The sequence below is a fragment of the Protopterus annectens genome, chromosome 14.part0, assembly GCF_019279795.1.
Source record: "Protopterus annectens isolate FY-2018-M chromosome 14.part0, PAN1.0, whole genome shotgun sequence".
In the NCBI taxonomy this organism is placed as follows: Eukaryota; Metazoa; Chordata; order Ceratodontiformes; family Protopteridae; genus Protopterus; species Protopterus annectens.
This window is the reverse complement of record NC_056748.1, coordinates 361,704,554-361,726,566: the sequence shown is the minus strand read 5'-3', so window position 1 is coordinate 361,726,566 and position 22,013 is coordinate 361,704,554. Positions and strand designations below refer to the sequence as shown.

Sequence of the window (22,013 nt, the reverse complement as noted above, 5' to 3'; positions counted from 1 at the left end):
GAGGAATAGGAGGAGTGATGTCTAAGGGAAAGCAGGAGTTTAGCAATTTATGTAATGTTGGACGGATGATAATTACAAAAAAAGAAATGCAATCTGTAATGTACGTAAATGGAAAATGTTAAAATGGTTTATTTTCTGTTAGTGTATATTTTTGCCCATGTCTTAAGTGATAATTTAATAATGGTACTTAAAGTCTTTCCAAGCCATTTAAAATAGACACACACACATACTTTCATGATGCATATTTCACATGGAAGAATAAAACATTATCCAGTCTTACTTTCTGATCTTCAGTCATCATCCATTTGCCCTTCTAACCTTTATAGGGTGCTGTCAGTAAAGCTAGAGATAGTGTCAAACTAGGCTTCTCCTTATTTCTAGACTTGTCTAATGCTTTTGACACAGTTTGCCACAGCAAACCTCTACTTCAAACATCCTCATGGTCTGGTATATTAACTAAATCCTAAAAGAATGAAATGGATGGACACTATTTATATTTCTTCCATTGTCTTTAGTCTACTGTAACAAAGAAATGTTAGTAGACTTTGCTACTTTCATATATAGTAATGGCAAAAAAAAATGGACAGCCATGTACTCCTGCAGTATGCGAGCTGTGCTCTGCTTTTCTGACAGCGAGTCTATAAAGGTGAAGCAGCCACAGTTTACAAAAGACTTTGGTAAGTGGATTAATGACATTAGAATAACTTTTAAGCATAGGGAAACAAAGGATATACATATTTTTCTTTGTGAATAAAAATAAGCACCTTGGCATGAATGAACAAAGTCTTCAGCCTGTTTATGAAACTTGTGTAATCTGGATCTCACCTGTCTGCAACATGTTCTTTGGCAGCTGTTTATGTCTCTCTGGTGATGTTTATACAAAATAACTACCTTTGGGGTTGCTGCTTTCTAACATAGAGGTAATAATTATGATTTAAAATATTATTATTTCATGCTTGTCTTGGAGTGTTTTCTGCCACACCACAATAAGGCTGACATAACGTGAATAGAAAATGAGGTTTATATTAATAAATTAAGAAAGGAATCCAGGCTGTACTTCTACTACCAGTCCTGCTATACAAAGTATCATGGTCATTTCAGACCCCATAGTCTTCCTCCTCTTAATTCATGCATATTCATTTTTTTTATTATTTTTTTAATGAAATTTTATTGAAATCAGTGCTGAAGTAAACCACTATTATAAATATTTTTTTAGGTACATTAGTTAAAATAACAAAGTATTGAACTAGAACCATTGATAACAAACTATTTACAAAGATGTTCACAGTACAAATATTGCAATTTAGTTAAAAAGTAAAAGTTGACTTTACGTTCAAGTTATTGGTTTAATAATAAATCATTTATACTCTTCCAATATTTATATGATGTTGTATTCCTTGAAGATTTGGATTTGATTGTCAACAATTCAAGCTTAGAGAAATCCTTGAGATCTTTAAAGTTTTGAAAGGAGAGGATATGTGAAGATTTCCAATTTTTTGTGATTTCTTTCCTGGCAATGGATAAAACAGCCCAAAGGATTGGATATTTACTCGGTTTTACACAAATTGGAATTGGAGTATTAAATAAAACTAATAATTTGTTGAGTGAGAAATTATCAGTAAACATTGCCTGTAGAAAATTATTAATATCCTCCCAAAAGTTCTTTAAAAGTAAGCAATCATAAAATGTGTCCAATATGCATTTATTTTGTTTTTACATCTCCATCTTTAGATATCTTGTTAATATTGTAAGGTATGAGAAATGATATTTTTGACATCTCCAAGTAAACATTCTCCATTTGAGTGAAGATGTAGTTTTTCCAGCTGATTGAAGAATATTTATTGTATCTATATCTGAGGGAAAACAGTTATTGGTAGTAGAGAAAATTTTTCAGTAATTATCAGTGTATGTATCCAAGTCTGATTTTATTATTCTGTATATGCGTGAAAGACTGATTTTCATGGAATTGATCTGCTGAGTGAAAACAGTTAAATATTGTATAAGCTTAGGGATTAAAGTCTTAGATGTAAGGGAGGTTAAAGTAAGTTTGTCCTTAATGTGTTTTCTAGCTTCTTGTAACTCTAGCCATAACCTTAAGTCAAGATTATACTCTCCTATAAGGGTATTAACTGATTTTAAATTGTGATTATTCATCATTTGATGACAGGCTATTGGGTGCTTTTGTTTGAATAATAACATTTTATTGTAATCTGTAGTAAAAATGGTCCCTTGTATATTTTTTTTTATTATTGAGACATAGCTTATTCATTGTCACTGTAACTAACCCAGTCAGCTGTAGTCAAATCAGAATCAGACAAAAGTATGCTTTTTGACTAAGAAGTAGCCTTTTATTTCAGGTGTCTTGCGTGGACCTGGTCATAATTTTCATTAGGCATTCATCCTTTCAATAAAATATAAACTGCTAAAATTAAAAATGAAAATGAACAATTCAGGATATGTAACCACTGAATGCTTTAACCTCTCCCATTTTGTGGATTAACATCACTCTTCAACTGTACTGTCTTACCTCATATTCCTCCTTCAGAGTTGCCTTTAAAAGAAAGTCATTTTTTTCACCACTTCTCATTTTTCAGAATTGAAAAGTCACTCTTTTTTTATGCTAGCAACTGTCATAAGTGAAGTGATATTGGTTCCTAAAGTTGTCTTTGCAAAAAGGACAATGTTCCACAAAGAAGAGCAGCTGTTCCCTTAAACAAAGTGTATTCATGTATTTTTTTTTTTTTACATTTGTTTACTGGGAAAGTCTGACTGGGCACAATGCACAGTTTCACCTGAGGCTCGAGAAGAAAGCTCCAAGAAAATTTTTATGTAGGCAAGCAATTATGCAAACATTGTTATGTTCAAAACAAGTTTTCATACATGCAGCAATTCTAATAATAAGTTTTCATAAAGGACAAGCAGTTATACAAGCAGATTAAATTACATGTGTAAGCTCAAAGTCTTGTGTGCAAGCAGTTAAAGCAATCCAGGACAAGCATGACAATGATGTTTTTAAACCTCTGTGATAGGACCACAGGTACATTTGAACATAATTATAAACTGATGGATTTGCTCATTTGCATACTTTGGACACTTTGTGTAAAAAAGAGCTGTTCCTTCTTAAGTATGTCTGAAATTCCCAATTTTGAAACAAAACTGGTCATTTTTAAGTTTTTATGTTGTAACTTATTACAGGAGAATCAGAGATGATCTGACCTGATTAGTGCTGGTCTGCTGGTGCAGGGGCAAGATATCTATCTGTACTGTCAGCAGCCTGAGTTTGACTAGCAGTTCACATGCCATAGAGCCAGATGAGAAGAAAAGGAGTGATGAGGTTTTTGTTTGTTCACCTCTCCCCAGGAAGGTAAGGAGTATGCTCCAAGGTTGTACATCCTGCTACTGTCTCTCCAGAAGAGAATAAGGACTTAACAGGAAGTGTCTGGTTCTGGGGGGGGGGGGGGGGGTAGCCAGGCCTGCTTGATGGGGGGCAGGTTATGTCAGTTATGTGGATAGCTGAGATCCCCATGCAGCTTAAATTGCACACCCACCTCTTTAACATTAACTTGGTTGCATGCGAGGTTATGTGTGTTGATAAACATCCTTCAGACCTCAATGTTTATGGAAAGCACCATTTTTTACAAGTTTCTGGTTACAGGTTCATATTTTGTTTGATCATGAGTGTTATTTGCAATTAAAAAGTATCCAGTTGTAATTTTTTACTGTATACTCTATTTTATATTGTTCAACTGATGCATGTTTTGCTGTTTTTACAGTAACAGAAATGCTGGTGAATGTGCTCAGTATTTGTTCGGATGATGAACTGATGACAGAAGGAGAAGATCAATTTGATGGTAAGAATTTATATTGTTGTTTTGTTAGTAGGATTATAAATGGAGCATTGAAATATGATATTTCAGTCTCCCATTCTTCATAGTCTGGTTACATTTACAACCGTCCTGATATGCTAAGTGGCTTCAGAATTCTACTTAACTCTGCAGAGCAATTAAAGTTGTCCACTGTATAAAGTGTGCAGAAATTGCTGTAACTCCTCTAACTGCTAACCAGCCAAATTTGAATTTGTCATGCTGATGGTCACACTTGCTAATCAGCCAGATTTGAATTTGTCATGCTGATGGTCACACCACAGCACACTGGCTTTGTGAAGTAAAGTAATCTTGAGTAGTGACTGGACACAAAATGCTTAATTATACTTTTACCTTTGTTTAGCTTTAAATCTGGTATTATTATTCATTTTCCTGACAGAATTTTGTGAAGTCTTTCTTTACTAACTGTGTCTTGTATATTTAAAGTCCCCAAATTTAATTTTAAATATATATTTTTTCTGTTTGTTAGCAATATCCTATACTTCAAAAATCTGAGTCTTTGATGACTTTCGGTTTGGTCCAGGTCTGCTGGTAGCATAAATTTAGTGTTCCACCCGTCTTGTTGAAAAGGTATTTTTTTCAATACACTAGTTAGCATCCTGTTAAGCAGTTTGCAGTCGATGTGGCTGCTGTACTAGTAGTACAAAGAGAAGGGAGATGTTATGTTGTCTTATCTCGCCTTCATTCTTACTGGTTGGGTTCAGAGCCGATCACCGGCTCGGACTCGGCCGAATACACTAGTTCAAAGTATTTCACTTGGCTCATGGCTGAATAGGTATCCCATCATGCAGTGGTGTAATTCACCAGATCTCATTTGCCACTTTACGAGTTCAGATGCTCTCTCATTGGCCGTGGCTAAGTTTCTTTAAAGCTTTATATTTTTTCTTGTATTTAGCTATAATATACAGTTAGTCTAGCTTGAGTAATTTAGATAGTTTTTCTTCTGTAGTTTGCATGTGCAATTTAATCTTTCTACTGTATTTGTTGCTTGCTGGCCATCGTTTAGTCGCAAGGCCATTTCTCCCTTTTTCCAGTCAAATTTTTCTGTAGAAGAGTTAGAGTGTGTATTCCCTTGTCTGTATATTAGCTCATTTTAGTTAGAGAGCTATGTGCCCGCTTAACTTTGAGGGTTTGTCCTGTGTGTCCCTTGTTGTAGCTCTCCTAGGTCTGTTTAAGTTAGAGGGCCTAGTGCCCGTTTAACTTAGAGGGCAGAGCTGTTTCCTTTGTTCCTTTTTTCTTCAGTAGATGTGCTGTGTTATTATAGTTAGTGTTTAGCTTCCTTTTTTGTATTAGTAGTTGTGTTTCCTTCTCATAATGTCTAAGGAAAGTAGAGAGAAGGAACCTAAGCCATCAGGCTTTAACAAGTGCCAGAAATGTTCACAAAAAAATGTCAATTACTGATGGGCATAATATTTGTGTTTATTGTTTGGGGGTATTCACCTCCAAGAGACATGTACATTTTGTCAATCTTTCAGCTCCCATGTCGTACAGGAAAGAAAGAACAAGCTAATTCTCAAAGGACTCCTGAAACCTGCTTTTGATGAAGCTTTACAGAGTACATCTTCTTCAAATAAGTCCCCTAAAAGTGACATGCCTACGAAAAGACCATCTTCTTCTTCTTCATCTTCTTCGGCTCATTCGGAGCCACCTTAAAATTGGCCAAAACTTTAGAAACATCAATCTCCTCGACTCCACAGCCCTCGGAACTGGGAGAGATCATTGATTTGGGCAAATTAAGCCCTTCAGCTCCACGGCCTTCGAGCCAAAAGAGACTACTTTTTGGAGCTGCTCCACTGAACTAGTTCCAGTCTCCCCTACCTTGAGAGCTCCCATTTTGGAGAGAACTTGCTCACCAGCCCTCTCCTCCAGGTCCTCTAGGAGCTTGTCAGACGATGATGTGGACAGGTGGTGCGCAGACCTTTGAAGTCGCCGGTGCTGGCTAAATTGTTTTTGGCTCCGACCCGACCTGTTTTGAAGCCATCCAAGACTATTACATCCACGACTATTCCTCCGCCCAGCCAAGCTGGATCTTTGGAGCCAGAATGCCAGATACCACTTGCTGTAGACTCATCGGTTCTAGGACCCCTCCAGAAGATTTTGGAACCGATCCCTGCTCTGACAATCTCGCTGTCTGGAGTGTCTAGGAGCCGAATCTCTCTGGTCGGCTCCGGGGATGACACTCAGACCCGTGTTTCTTCGGTTCCGAGTTTACCTCTCGGAGCTTCAGCTCGGCTGAGCTTGGCTCCTACATCAGCCTCGGAGCTGGACTCCATGGAGCCAGGGATTCCCTCTGTTTCCTCAGAACTGGATGTGTCCTTGGAGCTGGGGTGACCTGCCTTCAGGCTGATGTGTGCTGTCCCCACCTACAGCTCTACACAAGGATACTGGTATTCTTCCCCTCTTGGCTCCTACATCAGCCTCGGAGCTGGACTCCATGGAGCCAGGGATTCCCTCTGTTTCTTCAGAACTGGATGTGTCCTTGGAGCTGGGGGGACCTGCCTTCAGGCTGATGTGTGCTGTCCCCACCTACAGCTCTACACAAGGATACTAGTATTCTTCCCCTCAGGGCACCGGCTTCTGTCTCAGCACCACCCAATCCACAGGACAGCAGAGATTCAGAGCCACAGGGAGCCCCATTTGGCGAGCCCCACTCTTCCAAGACCTCCCCAGAATATCCTTCTGAGGAGGCTCTTCGAAAGAGAACATGCAGGAGAAAGCATATAGACTCCCCTGAAGAGCCCATCAAGTCTGACACTGACCTCGAGCAGTCAGAAGTGTCTCCACAGTCGTCCTCTGAAGATATCTCCTTTGCAGATATCTTAGAAATCCTGAAACAAAGAGGCAGCTGGAAAACCATTAACCCTTCTGATGAGGAGTCGATGTACCTGAAGGCTTTTGGATCTCAACCTTCAGCCTCCTGGGTGTCTCTGCCTTTTGACGAGCTATTGGATTTGGTTAGTTGAAAGGCGTGGGAGTCACCAGACACTCTGGAACCAGTCCCTAGGAGGCCAAATAAGTTCTTATTAGCCCCATCTGAAAAAGATTTTCTCACAAAAGGCATTCTTGTAGATGCTATGGTGTTGGCAGCAGCCACCAAGGAGGAACTTTCTGAAACATCCTTGTCTGTTCATCCACTGAACAAGGACTCTCGAATGGTGGACAGATACGGGAAGCGTATTTTTTCATCAGTGACTTTTACCCTCAGATTCCTGAACTACCTTACGCACTTTATGAGACTACAAAGAGATCTCCTGAAGGAGTTAGGAGATATTCTTCAAGGTTCTATTAGCTGCGGGGGTCTCAGAAAAGGTAACCTCCTTAGCTATCTACCTTAAGTTTAATCGTTAACTCCTCCATGAGTCTAATATCCTATGCAGCGGGTAGAGCGAACATAGAAGCGGGTTCAGGAGTTTCCCTGAGGAGACACTCCTGGATGCACTTGTGTAACTTTGTGGAGCCTTTCAAGTCTACCTTTGTCAATGCCCCTTTTGATGGTTTCTCACTCTTTGGAACCAAAGTCAAGGACACACTCACTAGATGTGACCAGGAAGGGAAAACTCTCTCTGCCGTTGGAGTATGTTTTTCCATACCTTCAAGACCTTACCCTAAAGGTCAGAAGAGTGGGGAAATGTTCAAAAGATCCCAGGAAGTTTTTCAGGATGCATGAGGTGAACCCTTCCCCAGGAGCAGAGGGGGAGGCAATAATGGTAGACATCGTCCTCACAGAGGGGTCTGCAAAACCATGGTGACTGTGATTACGTTCGCGGCTGACCCTACCAGCGCTCCTGAAAGGAGGCCCCATCTGCTCTACTCTGGAGGCAGTCGGGAGGCAGTTAACTTTGTACCCAGATGCCTGGCGAGATATTACAAGAGACAAATGGTTACAAAGTATAATATCCAGAGGTTATTCCATTCCCTTTTGCCATCCTGTCCCACAGATCAGAACAATCCTAGATGTTCCACCCAGTCAAAGGGAGCAAGCAACTGTAGAAATTCAAAAGTTGCTAGACAAAAGAGTCATCCAAAAAGTCCCCACAGACCAAATAGGATTCAGACCTTACTCAAGATTCTTTTTAGTGCCAAAAAGAACAGGAAACTGGAGACCCATATTGGATCTCAGCAAACTAAACAAATTCATGAAGAAGTCCAAGTTCCGAATGGTGACACTGCAGTCAATTCTTCCCTTTTTAGGGCAAGATGATTAGATGTGCTCAGTAGACCTTCACGATGCGTACTACCACATAAAAATGGACAGAGCATCAAGGAGTCATTTACGCTTCCAGCTGGGAGCCAGTCATTATCAGTTTTGATCTCTGCCCTTTGGTCTCACTACAGCCCCCAGAGTGTTCACCAAATGCATGGCAGTAGTCACGGCTCACTTGAGACGGTTAAGATTCCAGGTGTTTCCGTACCTGGACAACTGGCTCCTAACTGCCACCACCAAGCATCTACTTCAGCAGGCGAGAGACACCACACTACAAATCTGTTCTCAATTAGGCATAACAGTGAATTTACAAAAATCTGCCTTGTTGCCCTGTCAACATATTACATTCATAGGTGCAGATCTCGACACCTTTTCCATGATGGAACATCTGCCTCTTAACAGAGTTTCTGTTCTCAGACGGCAAATAGCTGACCTTCTACCCAGAAACAAGGTGAAAGCAAAGACAATTTTGAAAGTCCTAGGAACCATGGCATCAACCATCACCCTAGTTCTTCTAGCCGGGATGCATATGAGAATTCGTCAGTGGTTCCTTTTTGCTCAGTGGTCGTTACAAGGACTTCCCATGTCTCACCAAATCAGAATTAGAGTCATGCAAGAGGGATGATCTTTGGTGGCTTCAGTCCCGACCACATGACCATTGGACGACCTTTTGTACCACAACAACCTGTAGCTACAGTGACAACAGATGCCTTTCAGATATGGTGGGGGGAATTATCTGGGAAGAACAGTCCAGTGCACATGGAAAGAACACAAGGCCCATTTGCACATCAATGTTCTAGAGATGAGAGCAGTGTTTCTAGAGTTGCAAGCACTCCATGACTCTCTTCCTCTAGGAACAATTGTGATCCAGTCAGACGACATGTCGGTAGTCTGGTACATAAACAAACAAGGAGGAACCAGATCATACCCCCTTTGTCGAGAAGCGCTGAGAGTATGGCAGTGGGCAATCTCTTCCCAACGTTTTCTGGTAGCAATGCATATCCTGGGGAAATCCAATGTGATAGCGGACAAACTCAGCAGGGGGATATTAATGCCTCACGAGTGGTCTCTAAACCAAAACATAGCGGAGAAGATTTTCCGAAAATGGGCCCAGCCTTGCTGCGACCTATTTGCCACTCCCATGAATACCAAATGCAGCAGCTACTTTGCCCTAATCCTTGGAGGGAGAGAATGAGAGACGCACTTGTTCACAATTGGCCATCGGAACTTCTGTATGCCTTTCCCCCATTTCCCCTGATACCCAAAGTTATCCAGAAAGCAAAATCCTTGGGAAGCAGGCTGATTCTCATTGCTGCATATTGGCTTCATCAGATTTGGTTCCCCTTTCTCTGGCCTCACCTACAGGAGAAACCATGGGTTTTGGACCAAGTTCCAGAACTTCTGACCCATATGTCAGGAACGCTTCATCCTGCTCTCCAAACCCTTGGCTGCTCCACTTCCAAACTTAATCAGGCTTCAAGACTTCACACCAGCAGTAAAACTCATTTTGGAAAATTTTCACAAGGCTTCTACTAGAAAATGATATTCTAGTAAATGGAAGAGGTTCTCCAACTTGGCAAAAGCAAGAAATATTGATCCCTTTTCTGCCCCAGTTCAGTTTTTGAATTTCTTGCAGAACTTTTCCAGCAAGGTTCCGCAGTAGCTACAATTAGAGTTCAACTAGCTGCAATTTCTAATTTTCACATTGGTGAATACACTGCTAACCTGATGTCACACAAATTGTGTAAATCATTTTTAAAAGGCACTTGCTTATTGAGACCTCCCATGAAAGAACCTCTTTCCACCATGGGATCTGAATTTTGTCCTGACCCACCTAACCTTACCTCCCTTTGAACCCTCATCATCCTTTGATCTCAAATTTCTCTCTTGGAAAACTAGCTTCCTAGTAGCCATTACATCTGCAAGAAGAGTTTTGGAGTTGCAAGCTCTACCAATCAAGCCGCCATACTTGATATTTCATAAGGATAGAGTATCTGTATGAACTAATCCATCTGTGTGCTAAAAGTTTGCTCCCAAACCAATCTGAATCAGTCAGCCTGTGTTTTTTTTTTCCTGATCATAGCAAAAAGGCAGAATACGAACTTCACCAATTGGATGTGCATAGGCAATGTAGGTTTTATCTACATAGAACTAAAGTTTTCAGGAAAACAGATCAATTGTTCATCTTCTTTTCAGAAGCTAAAAAGGGCATGCCAATTTCAAAAGTTATGCTTTCAAATTGGCTCTCGAATTGCATTACCTTTATATACACCTCAAATAACAGGAATTTACTATTCAAAGTTAGAGGCCACTTGACTAGAGCCTTAGCAACATCCTCTGCTTACATAGCCAGATTATCAATGGACAGTATTTGTGCCGCTGCTATGTGGGCAAGACCCCATACTTTCATTTCTCATTACAAAGTTGATTTGGCCTCCAGGGACAGGGCTTCCTTTGGTTCCACTGTGCTGAAAAGTATACTCCCATGAGCCAATCAAGAAAATGGTGCTAAGGACGCTGTCCCAACCAGTAAGAATGAAGGCAAGATAGGACAACATAACATAAAGAAGTTATGTATTCACAATAACGTTCCATGTTTGTTGTCCATCTTACAACCCTCCCACCTTTCCCCAGCCAAAGGCTCCTAGAGGACTTGGATGTGAGATCTTTCTTCTTTAGTGAAGGAGCTCCTCTGGATTTCCTTGTTATTTCTATACCTGATGTTACAGGACAAATGTAGACACATTGTTATGATTAGCAGCAAACAAGATCTTGGGAATTACAACACTGCATGATGGGATACCTATTCAGCCACGAGCCTAGTGAAAGACTTTGAGCTGGTGTATTTGGCCGAGTCGGAGCCGAGTGAATGAAGGGCGAGATGGACAACAGATATTGAATGTTATTGTGAGTACATAACTTCTTTTTTTTTTTTTTTTTATGCCAGTGATGCCTAAAAAAAATAATATTCCTGCTTTGATAATTTTATGTGGTTTTGAATGCCATATAGATATTTCATCAAAGCAGAATATTTGTGCAATATTCTCCCTGGGATTGAAGGGATCCAAGAAAGACTTGAAAGAACATCACTGGAAATGGTTATGGCCAGCTTAATAAATAATAAGCTCAAAATTAATGGTCTTCAGGGATTAGTCCCTGATGAAGATTAGACAATTTCAGCAGACATGCTGTGATCATTCAGACTGTGGATTACTTATGTAGGAGAGCCGACAAAGTATAAACATAAGATTGCCTCAACTTAAGCTAAGATTGAGAAACTTGAGGCAAATCTAGTAGGTCTAGAGGGCGAGGGCCAGAAGAAAAACCTTAGGTAACCAGTTTTCCTGAAAGGAAGGAGCATGGAGATTGCATGCAGTATGAAATGAGATCCTGATGAAGCAAAATAAAACTGGAAGAATCCCAAGAGACCAGCCATTGTTAGATTGTGCTTATATGAGCTGAAGGAAGATATCCTACCCACTGTTGGGATCTAGGGAATGTTGTCTGAAGTTAGGAGAGACTAGAGTGTTCATGGACCATCATTTTTCAGTTTAGACACACAGAAAATGAAATGCTTATCTTTACATTACAAGACTGTGCAAGAGAAAAGACATTACATTCCAAATACTGCACCTGGAGTCACCATTAAGGTACTTTCAGAATTAGATACAAAGCTACATGATTTACATGAGGAGGTCCCAGCAGTGTCGAATACTATGAGGTCTGAGACCTTCATGGAGGAAGGGTCAGATTCATTATAGGAGCTGGGAGATTGTCCAGGTCTGTCTTAAGGTGACAGTGGCACCAGAAGATTAATGGAGCCTTCCTCTCTGTATCTTCCAAATACGAATGGAGGTGAAAGAAAATGCTGTGGCCACAGTTGAGTGATAAGGACTTTAATAACTTTGAAATGGCTGTTAATAAATGTAAAGAGCTTTGTGATTGAATTGACTCCATGTTTAAAATTTTAATACAGAAGAGATAAACAATAAAGTATAATCATAAAATCCTGCACTAAAACTCGATCTAATGCAGTTGTAAACATTTTTGCACGTGGGCTTTATTTCTCTGAACCCTCTGACATGGAAAGTATTGCCTCCCAGACTTCTGCTACTTACATATACTGACTTTGAGATCAATGTTTATCACAGAATAAGACAAATTTTGCAAAGTATCATAATCTTAATCTTTATTACACAAATTGTAGCTTTTGCCATCACACTACTTTTTTTTTTTTATTTTTGCCTGGCACCCATTTGAATCTTATTTAGGTAGAAAGTTTGTTTTATCATTTAACATTTGGATCTAAGGGGAAGTTGTCACAGGATCACAAGCTGGACTCAGTAAGGGGATGGGGATGGTATTAAATCTCTGTCTAATTTTTTGGCTCTGGTACAGCTGATCATCAGCTGCCATTGGTATCGTTCCTTGATCTCGGACACCTGGAGTCACTCCTGATCCTCCCAGACTTTATCTAATACTTTTTCGTTATGTCTGAGAGGAGAGTGTATCATCATGCCATAGGGGTTTGTTTTTTTAATGCTTTATCCATTCTGTGCTCCTGTGCCTGACAGGCAGTGACATAAGGTCATTAAGTCCAAAAACATCTGTCAGTGAGTGCCCAGTATTTGTACCGTTGGGATGCATATTCCTCAGTATCACCACATGGGCTACCATCCTGTGCTTAACACACCCTCATGGACTCTTCAGAGTAAGAGGAGTCATCAAGTTATAATTTGTTTGATTCTAGGCAGTTTATGGCAGTCTGTAGAAAGATAGGGTTAGCTTCTGATTGTTGCACTAAAATTTTACAAATGTTCACACCTTTCACTACTCGTACCTATTAATGGAAATTAATATATATAATTACATATAGCACATGCAGCATGTATAACTTTAACTTTAACTTTGTTACTGTTATTTTACTACATACTATAAATTATTATATGTACAGTTTATAGCAGCTGAGTGATTGATTATTTCACATTTATTTATTGCATACTTATTATCTGATATGTTAGAATAGCTGGCAGATAAATATTGCAGTTGATTGACATTGTAAACGGATAACTATGAGTGAGCATCTCATAATTTCTGTTGCACCATAATGGTTTGACCAACACAAGGCCTTGTCAATGACTAACATTCCTGAGATTGTTTCCAGAGTTCAGTAACCTAATCGCCTGTGGGAAGAAACTGTTCCTGAACCTGGTTGTTATACAGTGCAGTCTGGTATCGTCTGCCAGATGACAAGCTTGTAAACAGACCATAGGCAGAGTTTGTAGGATCACTGGCTATTTTTATGGCCCTGTTGTAACAACGTGTCGTATGTAGACCATGTATTGCTGGGAAGTTTGAGCCAGTTATTCTCTCAGCAACCTTCACCACCCTCTGTAGGGCTTTTTGATCTGCAACTGAACAGCCCCAGTACCACATTGTGAAGTTGCTCGTTAAGATGCTTTCTGTGGCACCCCAGTAGAAGGTGATGAGGATGGACGGTGGTAGATTAGCTTTCCTTAACCTCCGCAAAAAATGCAGGCATTGGTAGGCTTTCTTGACTGTGTGACTGGTGTTTAGTGACCAGGATAAGTCCTCCGCAATGTGGACTCCCAGGAATTTTGTGCTATGTACTGTTTCCATCCTTTGTTCGTTATTCATGAGTGGCAAGTGAGCTGGATGGGTTCTCCTGAAGTCTGTTACGATCTCCTTGGGTTTGGTGACCTTGAGATCAAGGTTGAACCTAGCACACCAGTCAATCAGTAGATTCACTTCTTCCCTGTATGCTCCTTCATCTTCATTATTGATGACCCCCAAAATATGTTGTGTCATCTGCAAACTTGCTGATGTGATTGGTATTAAGTCTGGCTATACAGTCGTGAGTTAGTATGGTAAACAGTAGTGGACATAACACACATCCCTGGGCTACTCCTATGTTAATTGTGATGTTTCTTGTGGAATTCTTACCCACACATACTTTTTGTGGTCTTTTGATCAAAAAGCCCAGTATCCAGTTACACGTGGTTACTGATGCCTAGATGGACAAGTTTCTTGATTAGCTGTTGTGGGATAACTGTATTCAGTGCTAAATTAAAGTCAATAAACAGCATGCTAACGTAGCTGTCCTTATTCTCCAGATGTGCCATTGCAAGATGTAGTCCAACTGAGACGGCGTCCGCCGTGGAGATATTGGCATGATATGCAAACTATAGTGGGTTGAGTGCAGCTGGTAGTTTTGCTGACAGGTGTTTTTTGACCAGTCTTTCAAAACTTTTCATGACAGTGGAAGTGAGAGCTGCTGGTCTGTAATCATTCAGGCTTGCTTTCTTCGGCAGTAGTATTATGTTTGTATTTTTGAAACATTTGGGTACTTTTGCTTGGACAAGGGAGATGTTAAAAATGTCCGGGAGTGCAGTGCTTAGTTGTTCAACACAGTCCTTTAACACACTTCCCAGGAAGTTGTCCTGTTCAATAGCCTTCCTGAGGTTCACCTGTCGCAGGGTTTTCCTCACCTTAGACTGAGCACTTCATCCTCTGGACTTGTAGGAAGTTTCACTGCCTTTGTGCAGTTCCTTTCCTCAAATCTACTTTAGAAGATGTTTAGCTTAGCCAAGAATTCTATGCTGCCTCCACATTTAGCTGATAGTGGTTTGTATTCTGTAATGTATTTTATGCCTTGCCACATGCTCCTGGAGTCCTTTGTATAAGTGAAGTGGCTCTGGACCTTCCTTCAATAGACCCTCTTTGCTTCCTTTATCCCTCTCTTCAGATTTGCCCTAGCCACCCTGAGAGCTTCATTGTCATTCATTTTGAATGCCTCATTTCATTCCCTCAGAAGCTCATATGCTTTGCTTGTGAGCCAAGGTTTCTGATTGGCTTTTTTTATGATATTTTTATTAGTTTTTACATCATGTACACATTTGCAAATATATGCCATCACCGTTTCTACATATTCGTCCAAGTTAATTTGTTGATCAGTTGTTGCAGCCAGTTAGCGTTATCAAAACAGTCTTGAATTGCTTCAGTTGCTGCATTGGGCCACACCTTCACTTGCTTCACAGTGGGTTTTTCTCTAACTAGTGCAAGTTTGTATGCTGTTACTTGCATAATGGTAATGTGGTCAGAGTTGCCCAAGTGTGGATGTTGAACATCTTTATATGACATCTTTATGTTGGTGTAGAGTTTGTCCAAAGTGTTATTACCCCTTGTTGCAAAACCCACATATTGATAGTAGTGTGGTAGTACTGATTTAAAATCTGCTTGGTTGAAATCTCTTGCAATAATGTGTGCAGAATCTGGGTTTTTATTCTGTAGCTCACATATTGAGTTATGCGGTGTATTTAGTGCTGCTTTGGTGTTCGCACTCGGTGGGATGCATGCCACTATAATGCTGACACCATTGAATTCTCTGGGAAGATAAAAAGGTCTACATCTTACTGCCAAGAACTTTACATTTCAGTTATTGCACCAGCTATTTACATACATGCAAACTCCTCCTCCTCTAGATCTCCCACTGAGTGTATAATCTCTGTCTGCTCGAAACAGTGTGAGCCCTTCCAGTTGCACTGCATTGTCATTGATACTATTGTGCAATCATGTTTCTGTAAACATGAATACACAAATATTTCTCACCTTGCTTTGTGATGCCATTTCCAGCCTTATGTAATCCATCTTGCTGTCAAGAGAGCATACATTTGCTAGGATTAGGGATGGTACTGCAGGCCTGAATAGGTTTGCTTTCGGTCTGGCAAGAACTCCAACTCTTGTTCCTCTCTTCCTTGATCTTTTACACCTTTTCCTTTTGTTCCTCTTCCAGTATTTTATGGAAGCCCTTATTATTATTTTAGGCACTTATAGGTTCATCGGTGTGTTCTAGGCTAATGGCTCTGGAGCCTTTACAAGCCTAGCCCATAGGATTACCATGGCCCACCCGACTTTAGTTCCCAGTGCCTCTGTCGAGTAGAGCCATTGGAGTGATCCCTGGGGTGAATTTTCTATTTCCCATCCACTCATCAAGATTTCTCTTGGAGGGCCAGTGAGTTGCTCTTTGACATGTATGGGAAATCTATTCCATAGCATGGGCAGTCTCTGGGTTATGAACCTGTCCCTCCAGCACGTTCTGTTGAATGTGGTAATGAGGTTGAGGTCTCTGGAGTGTATGGTGGGGTGGGATTGGGATTTCTTTAGATGTAGCATTTCTAACAGAGCTGGGTCAGACATGACTTTGTAAGTCAAGCAGAGATCGCCTCTAAGTAGGCGATATGAGGCAGAGAATAGTTGGAGATTTTTGAGTCTGTCCATATAGGACAAGTGTTTAAGGCCTAGGATCCTCTTTGTGAGGTACTTTTGTGACCTCTCCAGTTGTTGCAGGTGTCTAGTGAGGTACATGCCAAATGGGGCATTGTACTTGATGATTGGCTTAATGAGGGAAGAGTAGAGGGATACAATGACCTCTTTCTTCCTGGATGCAAGTGGACTACCATCAATGTGGTAATTCATGGGAACCAAGTTTTTCCCAAAGGGGATGATGAAACTTTTTTTGGCACTGAGCTTATTTGTACTTGTTGAGCCACACTGTAATAAGATACCAAGGTCGTAAAGTGCAGAGATTGTTGTATACTCCTTTGGCTCTGTAAACAACAGATCGGCCATCCAGCTGCATGACAGGTATGATTCCCTGATTTCTAGTAAATTTTCTATGCTACAAGTGACTATACCTTCATTTTATCAGAAACCGCTTTTTCCTGTTTTTTCTGTAGAAAAGAAGACAAATGCTGCATATTTCTTGATCGGGCAGAAACAGCCACTGGCATGTGTGTGTGTGTGTGTGTGTAGATATATATATGTGTGTGTGTGTGTGTGTATATATATATATATATATATATATATGTGTGTTGTTTGTCTTTCGGCTTTTCCCGGTAAGGGGTCGTCACAGCGGAACTCCTGTCCGCTAATGATTGGCAGTAGATTTTTACAAAACGCCAAGGTGCCAGCTCAATGCCCAACCTTCAACGAAGGCATGCCCATTTACGCACGCATGTCTTTCGAACGCTACCCAACCGCGAGGAGGACATGCAGACTCTACACAGAAGGCACTCCCAAGCCCAGTCGAGAATTATATATATATATATATATATATATATATATATATATATATATACATCATTTACTAAGTGATATTGTTTTAGAAATGTCTTCACAGGTTCTTTTATGTACCACGTTTTTCTGAAAGATGTTCCCAAATGAAGATGTAGCATGTTGACGATGTAAGGGGCAGTTCTGTGTACAGAAGAGTATATAGTTTGGTCTTTTTCTGCACTGGCTGATTATAAATAACATTTTTTATTTAACATTAAAAGTTTTTTTTTAAAAATGAAGTACATATTGAAAAATGGTTAATGTTATTGAGCTATGATAAGACATTGCAGTCTAGTAAATTGCAGAGTATTAAAGCAAGAACTAGAAAAAATAAAAGACTATTAGGGAAGTGATGCCATTTTATTAATAGATGAGATGAAAATGAGTGAGGAAGGATGTCTTATGAAAAATAGGTCACAAGACAGTTACAGTGGAAAGTTTTCTGAAAGAGAAGTGGAAAGGAAATGAGATTGACCAGGATGGTTTGGCTTGGTGATCTATCATAATTGTTTTTTTTTTAATGTGAATTACTCTAAAATGAAGCACCTCTTATGAAATATACAGTGTAGTAAGACTAAGGAATAAGAAATGTTTTGGGTTCACATATTATTGACATCCTCATACATACAAAGACATAGGTATTGTGCAGTCTTTGTGCAGCTTACAGAAGTTTTGTAACTTTGCCAGCCAATATCTCCCCTTTAGTTAATACAGTGAAATAATGAGATCTGATGTTCTGTTTTTTTCATACAATTCAATCTTTGGATCCCTGATCCAGCTCTGATCCTGTCTTGGCACATTCAGACTTGTGCATCCAGGACTCTGACTCCTCCCCTACCAATAATTCCCTCTCGCTTCTCCAGAATACCGAAGATCTCATTTTGTTGACTGTAATCAATGATCATGTGATCAAGGGCTCTGATCGTTGTTTTGGATTTTAAATTTCATATCCTTTTGCTATTTGTATATCTTTCTGCCCTACATCAGATGCCCTTTTTGCTTAAAAAAAGTTAGGTAGCTTCTGTTTGTGTCTTGGCAGTTATTACTTTTAAGATTTCATGTTGTTAGTGTTTTCCGTGGTAGTTAAACATTTAGATAATTAGAGGTTTAGATATTTAGTAATTTAGACTTTTTGCATTTCTAGATATAGATAGTGAAATATTTACTTTGAGATTATTTGTTGCATGTTCAGATATGTCTGAAAAAACTTTTCGAAATGCTCAAAGTGTTGGCACAAGATCTTGTTGCAGGACCAACCCCCACTTTCTTTGCATGTACTGTTTGGGTGCTGCCCATCTCAGCACAGACTACGAACTCTGTGCCTCCCTCGGCACTAGAGCTATCCAAAGCTGAAGGGACAAATTAATTTTAAAGGGCTTTTTGCCAACTCAGTCGGCCTCGCCTAGTCAGCCATCTGCTTCTACTTCAGTCAAGTTGGTTGAGAAATCGAAGTCTAAGGAGAAAGAAAAGGAAATAGAAAAACAGAAAGACAAGGACAGGGATTGTTTTTCAAAGAGAGCAAGACTCTAGAGAAAGTGCCCAAGAAGGCTAGGAAACGGTCCCTAACCCATCAGATTCATTGGGTCTGGCACTGAAAATTAAAAAGCATCCAGGTCCGATAGCTTTATTTTTATTTTTCCAGAACTTGGCAGCCTCAACTTTTGGACATGTTTTTTTTTTTCCATCCCTTGAAAAACCTATGAAAATAATTAAAGATTTTCACTCCTACACTGCTTGTTGTTTAACAGTATTCTTGCAGATCATTATAGATATGTTTGTGCATACTGACCCTTGTATTTTCACTGACCCTTGTATTTTCACTGCAAAATTCTCCACAGCTCTGTCTGATGTTCTGTGTTTCACTGTTGCAGTCATTACATTTGGGTTATCTGCCTGCAGGTAGCCCTCAGCCGGCCTGAATACCAGAGTCTTGGATTCTTGCATCGGATGCTGTCTCTTCTTCCATGACGTCAGGTCGTCAGGGGTATAAAACATGCAGCTGATGCCATTACATTGTCTTTCTTGCCGCAGGGTGCCCGAAGCAGAAGCAGTTCGCAAGTGCCGGTCGGCCGACTCTGGAAATTTTTGTTTTCGAGTTTTAGAACCGAAGTCTTCGAAAAAAGCTAGGTACCCCATTGGGGATCCTTTTTCTTGCTCTTAACCGATGTTAGTAAAAGTTAACAATTGTCTTACCTGTGGAAAGCAAATACCTCATAAAGATTTTCATTCGTACTGCATTCCTTGCTTAGGCCCAGACCACGACATCCCTCGCTGTCAGTTTTGTTCCTTATTCAACCCCCGAACTATTCGTTGTCGGTCTATTTTTGCAGCAAATTATTTTGGTACTCAATTTAACTATCCAGACATTGCTTTGGTAAGGCATCCGACTACTGATATTCTGTAAAAACGTAAGGATAAAGACAGAGACAGACCACATAGGTCCAAAACTGCCGACGACGCTTCCGTTAAGCTAGTCGCCAGTTCGCCGGTACTCAATGAGGCATTTTCGCAGCCCCACTTACCCACTATTTCAGATTCGCAGGCCTCTACTGAGACCCTTTCGGAGTCCGGTATGCCACGAGATGCTTCTTCGACTATGGAACCTGTGGATTTCTCTACCTTGGATGAATCCGGAGCTGCTGTGCAGGCACCGGCTTCTGAGGGTGTATTCAGCCGTACAGATTTGCATTTTAAACCTATGCCATCTTCTTCATCAAGGCTTAAAACTTGACCCACGCTAGAAAACTGACGTCCAAACCGCATGGTCAGGCCCATATGCCTAAAAATAAATGCTTAGAATGGCTGAAGACCTTATTACTTTAATTAAGGGAAGCCAGCCTTCCCACTCAGAGAACTAGAACTGATTTTCCTTCTGATTCTTCTGTTCAGGAATCTGAAATTTCTGTTTCTTCTGATGACCAGGATTTGCCTTATCTACCTATGAGGATTCTGATGCAGAGGATTCCATTCCCTATGGTTTCCCTCCAGAAGATTTTTCTTTTGTTGAAAACTTGCACACTCTTAGGGAGCATTTCCGCTGGGAAAGCCAGGATTACTCTGACTCCAAAAAGCGGCTTAGGGAATTCTTACTTCTCCCTCAACACAGGCCTTTAGCTATCCCTCCTGTTCTGAACATTGTAGATGATGCCTTCTTGGAATCTAGCTTAGCCCCAGACATTTTACCTCCAGCTCCCAGAAAACCTGAGAGGTATTACAGAGTACCTGATTCTCACAAGTTCCTCTTCAAGAATCCTACTGCGGATCCAGAGACCATTTCCCAAGGACCAAAGAGCATTAAGGCTACTGCTGCCAAAAACCCTTCCCCCTCTGATAGAGATTCCAGGGCCTTGGACAGATGGGGTAAGAAGGTATACACTTCTGCTACTTTGGCCATTAGGGCCTTAAATTGCCAGTTTCATATGTTAAAGTATCAGCAGCATATTATGGGACTACTTAAACAGAAAATGATGTTGATTTCTGACTGTGCTGAACATAAAGAATTACAGGATTTAATGCATTCTGCTGAACAAGTTGGTAAACATACTTTGCAATGTGGTTTTGACTCTTTAGAAGCATCTTGCAGGGCTGCTGTCACTGTGTCTGTACTTAGAAGGCATGCTTGGCTTAAGGAGCAAAACTTGCCAGATAATGTTAAAGCTAAATTACTGGATGATCCCTTAAACCAAGACTGCCTGTTTGGCAACAAAGCAGAAGTCCTTAAAAAGATGGAGGAAAAAGCTAAATCTATGCAAACTGTTAAAGATTTCCTGCAAGTACAGCCTCCCAGATTTAGTGCCTTCTAAGAATTGGTCCTTTCCAGTCTCTTCCAGGCCTTCTCAGTCCAAACCCAGGAACAGCAGATCACCTAGGTTACAGTCTCAGGCTACACACAGGCCTAAGTAGTGGGGGGCTCCCACCTCCAAAGGTGGAAGTAGTAAGACACCCCCTATGGAAAATTGTCACAATGACTTAACCTTAACCCTCCCAAGCCCTGCTCAACTGCCTGCTCCCTTAGGAGGAAAGCTGGCCCAGCATGCAAACAACTGTGAACTTGTTACCCAAGACAAATGGGTTTTAAATATAGTTTTCCAAGGATACAAATTCCAATTCCACACCTTACCAACCTCAAACAGTTGCGCAGACCTACCCCCAAATCAGTGGACAGAGGCTCAACAGCAGGTTCTCTCTCTTCTAAGTATCAGGGCTATTCAGCCTGTCCCAGCAGAAGAAAGGGGACAAGGTTTTTACTCAAGACTTTTCCTGGTACCTAGAAAAGACTGTTCCTGGCGTCCTATCCTGGACCTCTCTATTCTAAACACCTTTTTGGTAATCCCAAAATTCAAAATGCTAACACTTCAACATCTGCTTCCTATGCTAGGCAAATATGCCTGGTTGGCAACCTTAGACTGAAAGAAAGCTTACCTGCATATTCCAATAAGGGAATCTTGCAGGAAATACCTACGCTTCAGAGCAGGCTCCATGCACTATAAGTTCTCTGCACTTCCCTTTGACTTATCTACTGCACCCAGGGTATTCACAAAGTGTCTAGCTCCAGTCATTGCATTTTGCAGGCAGAGAAATATTCAAATATACCCATACCTGGATGCTTGTCTGATTCAGGCAGAAAGCCAGGACATGCTACTGAAACATCTGGCATTTGTAAAGAAACTTCTAACCTTGCTGGGATACACCATAAACAAAAGGAAATCTCATCTAGTACCCTGCCAACAGATTGTATTCCTGGGAGCAAGCTTGAACACAACTTCCCAGATGGCTTACCTAATGCCAGA

General features: G+C 40.5%; 1 protein-coding gene across 7 annotated transcripts in view; it reads left to right on the top strand.

Moving 5' to 3' along the window:
• The window catches only part of PPP3CB (protein phosphatase 3 catalytic subunit beta), a 1,778,441-nt gene that overhangs the window by 1,435,406 nt on the left and 321,022 nt on the right, over positions 1–22,013 (top strand). For all 7 annotated transcript variants that reach the window (XM_044056087.1, XM_044056085.1, XM_044056086.1 and 4 more), the window contains exon 10: positions 3,774–3,851. In XM_044056087.1, the coding sequence (XP_043912022.1) occupies positions 3,774–3,851 (78 nt within the window). The remainder of the gene's footprint in view (positions 1–3,773; positions 3,852–22,013) is intronic.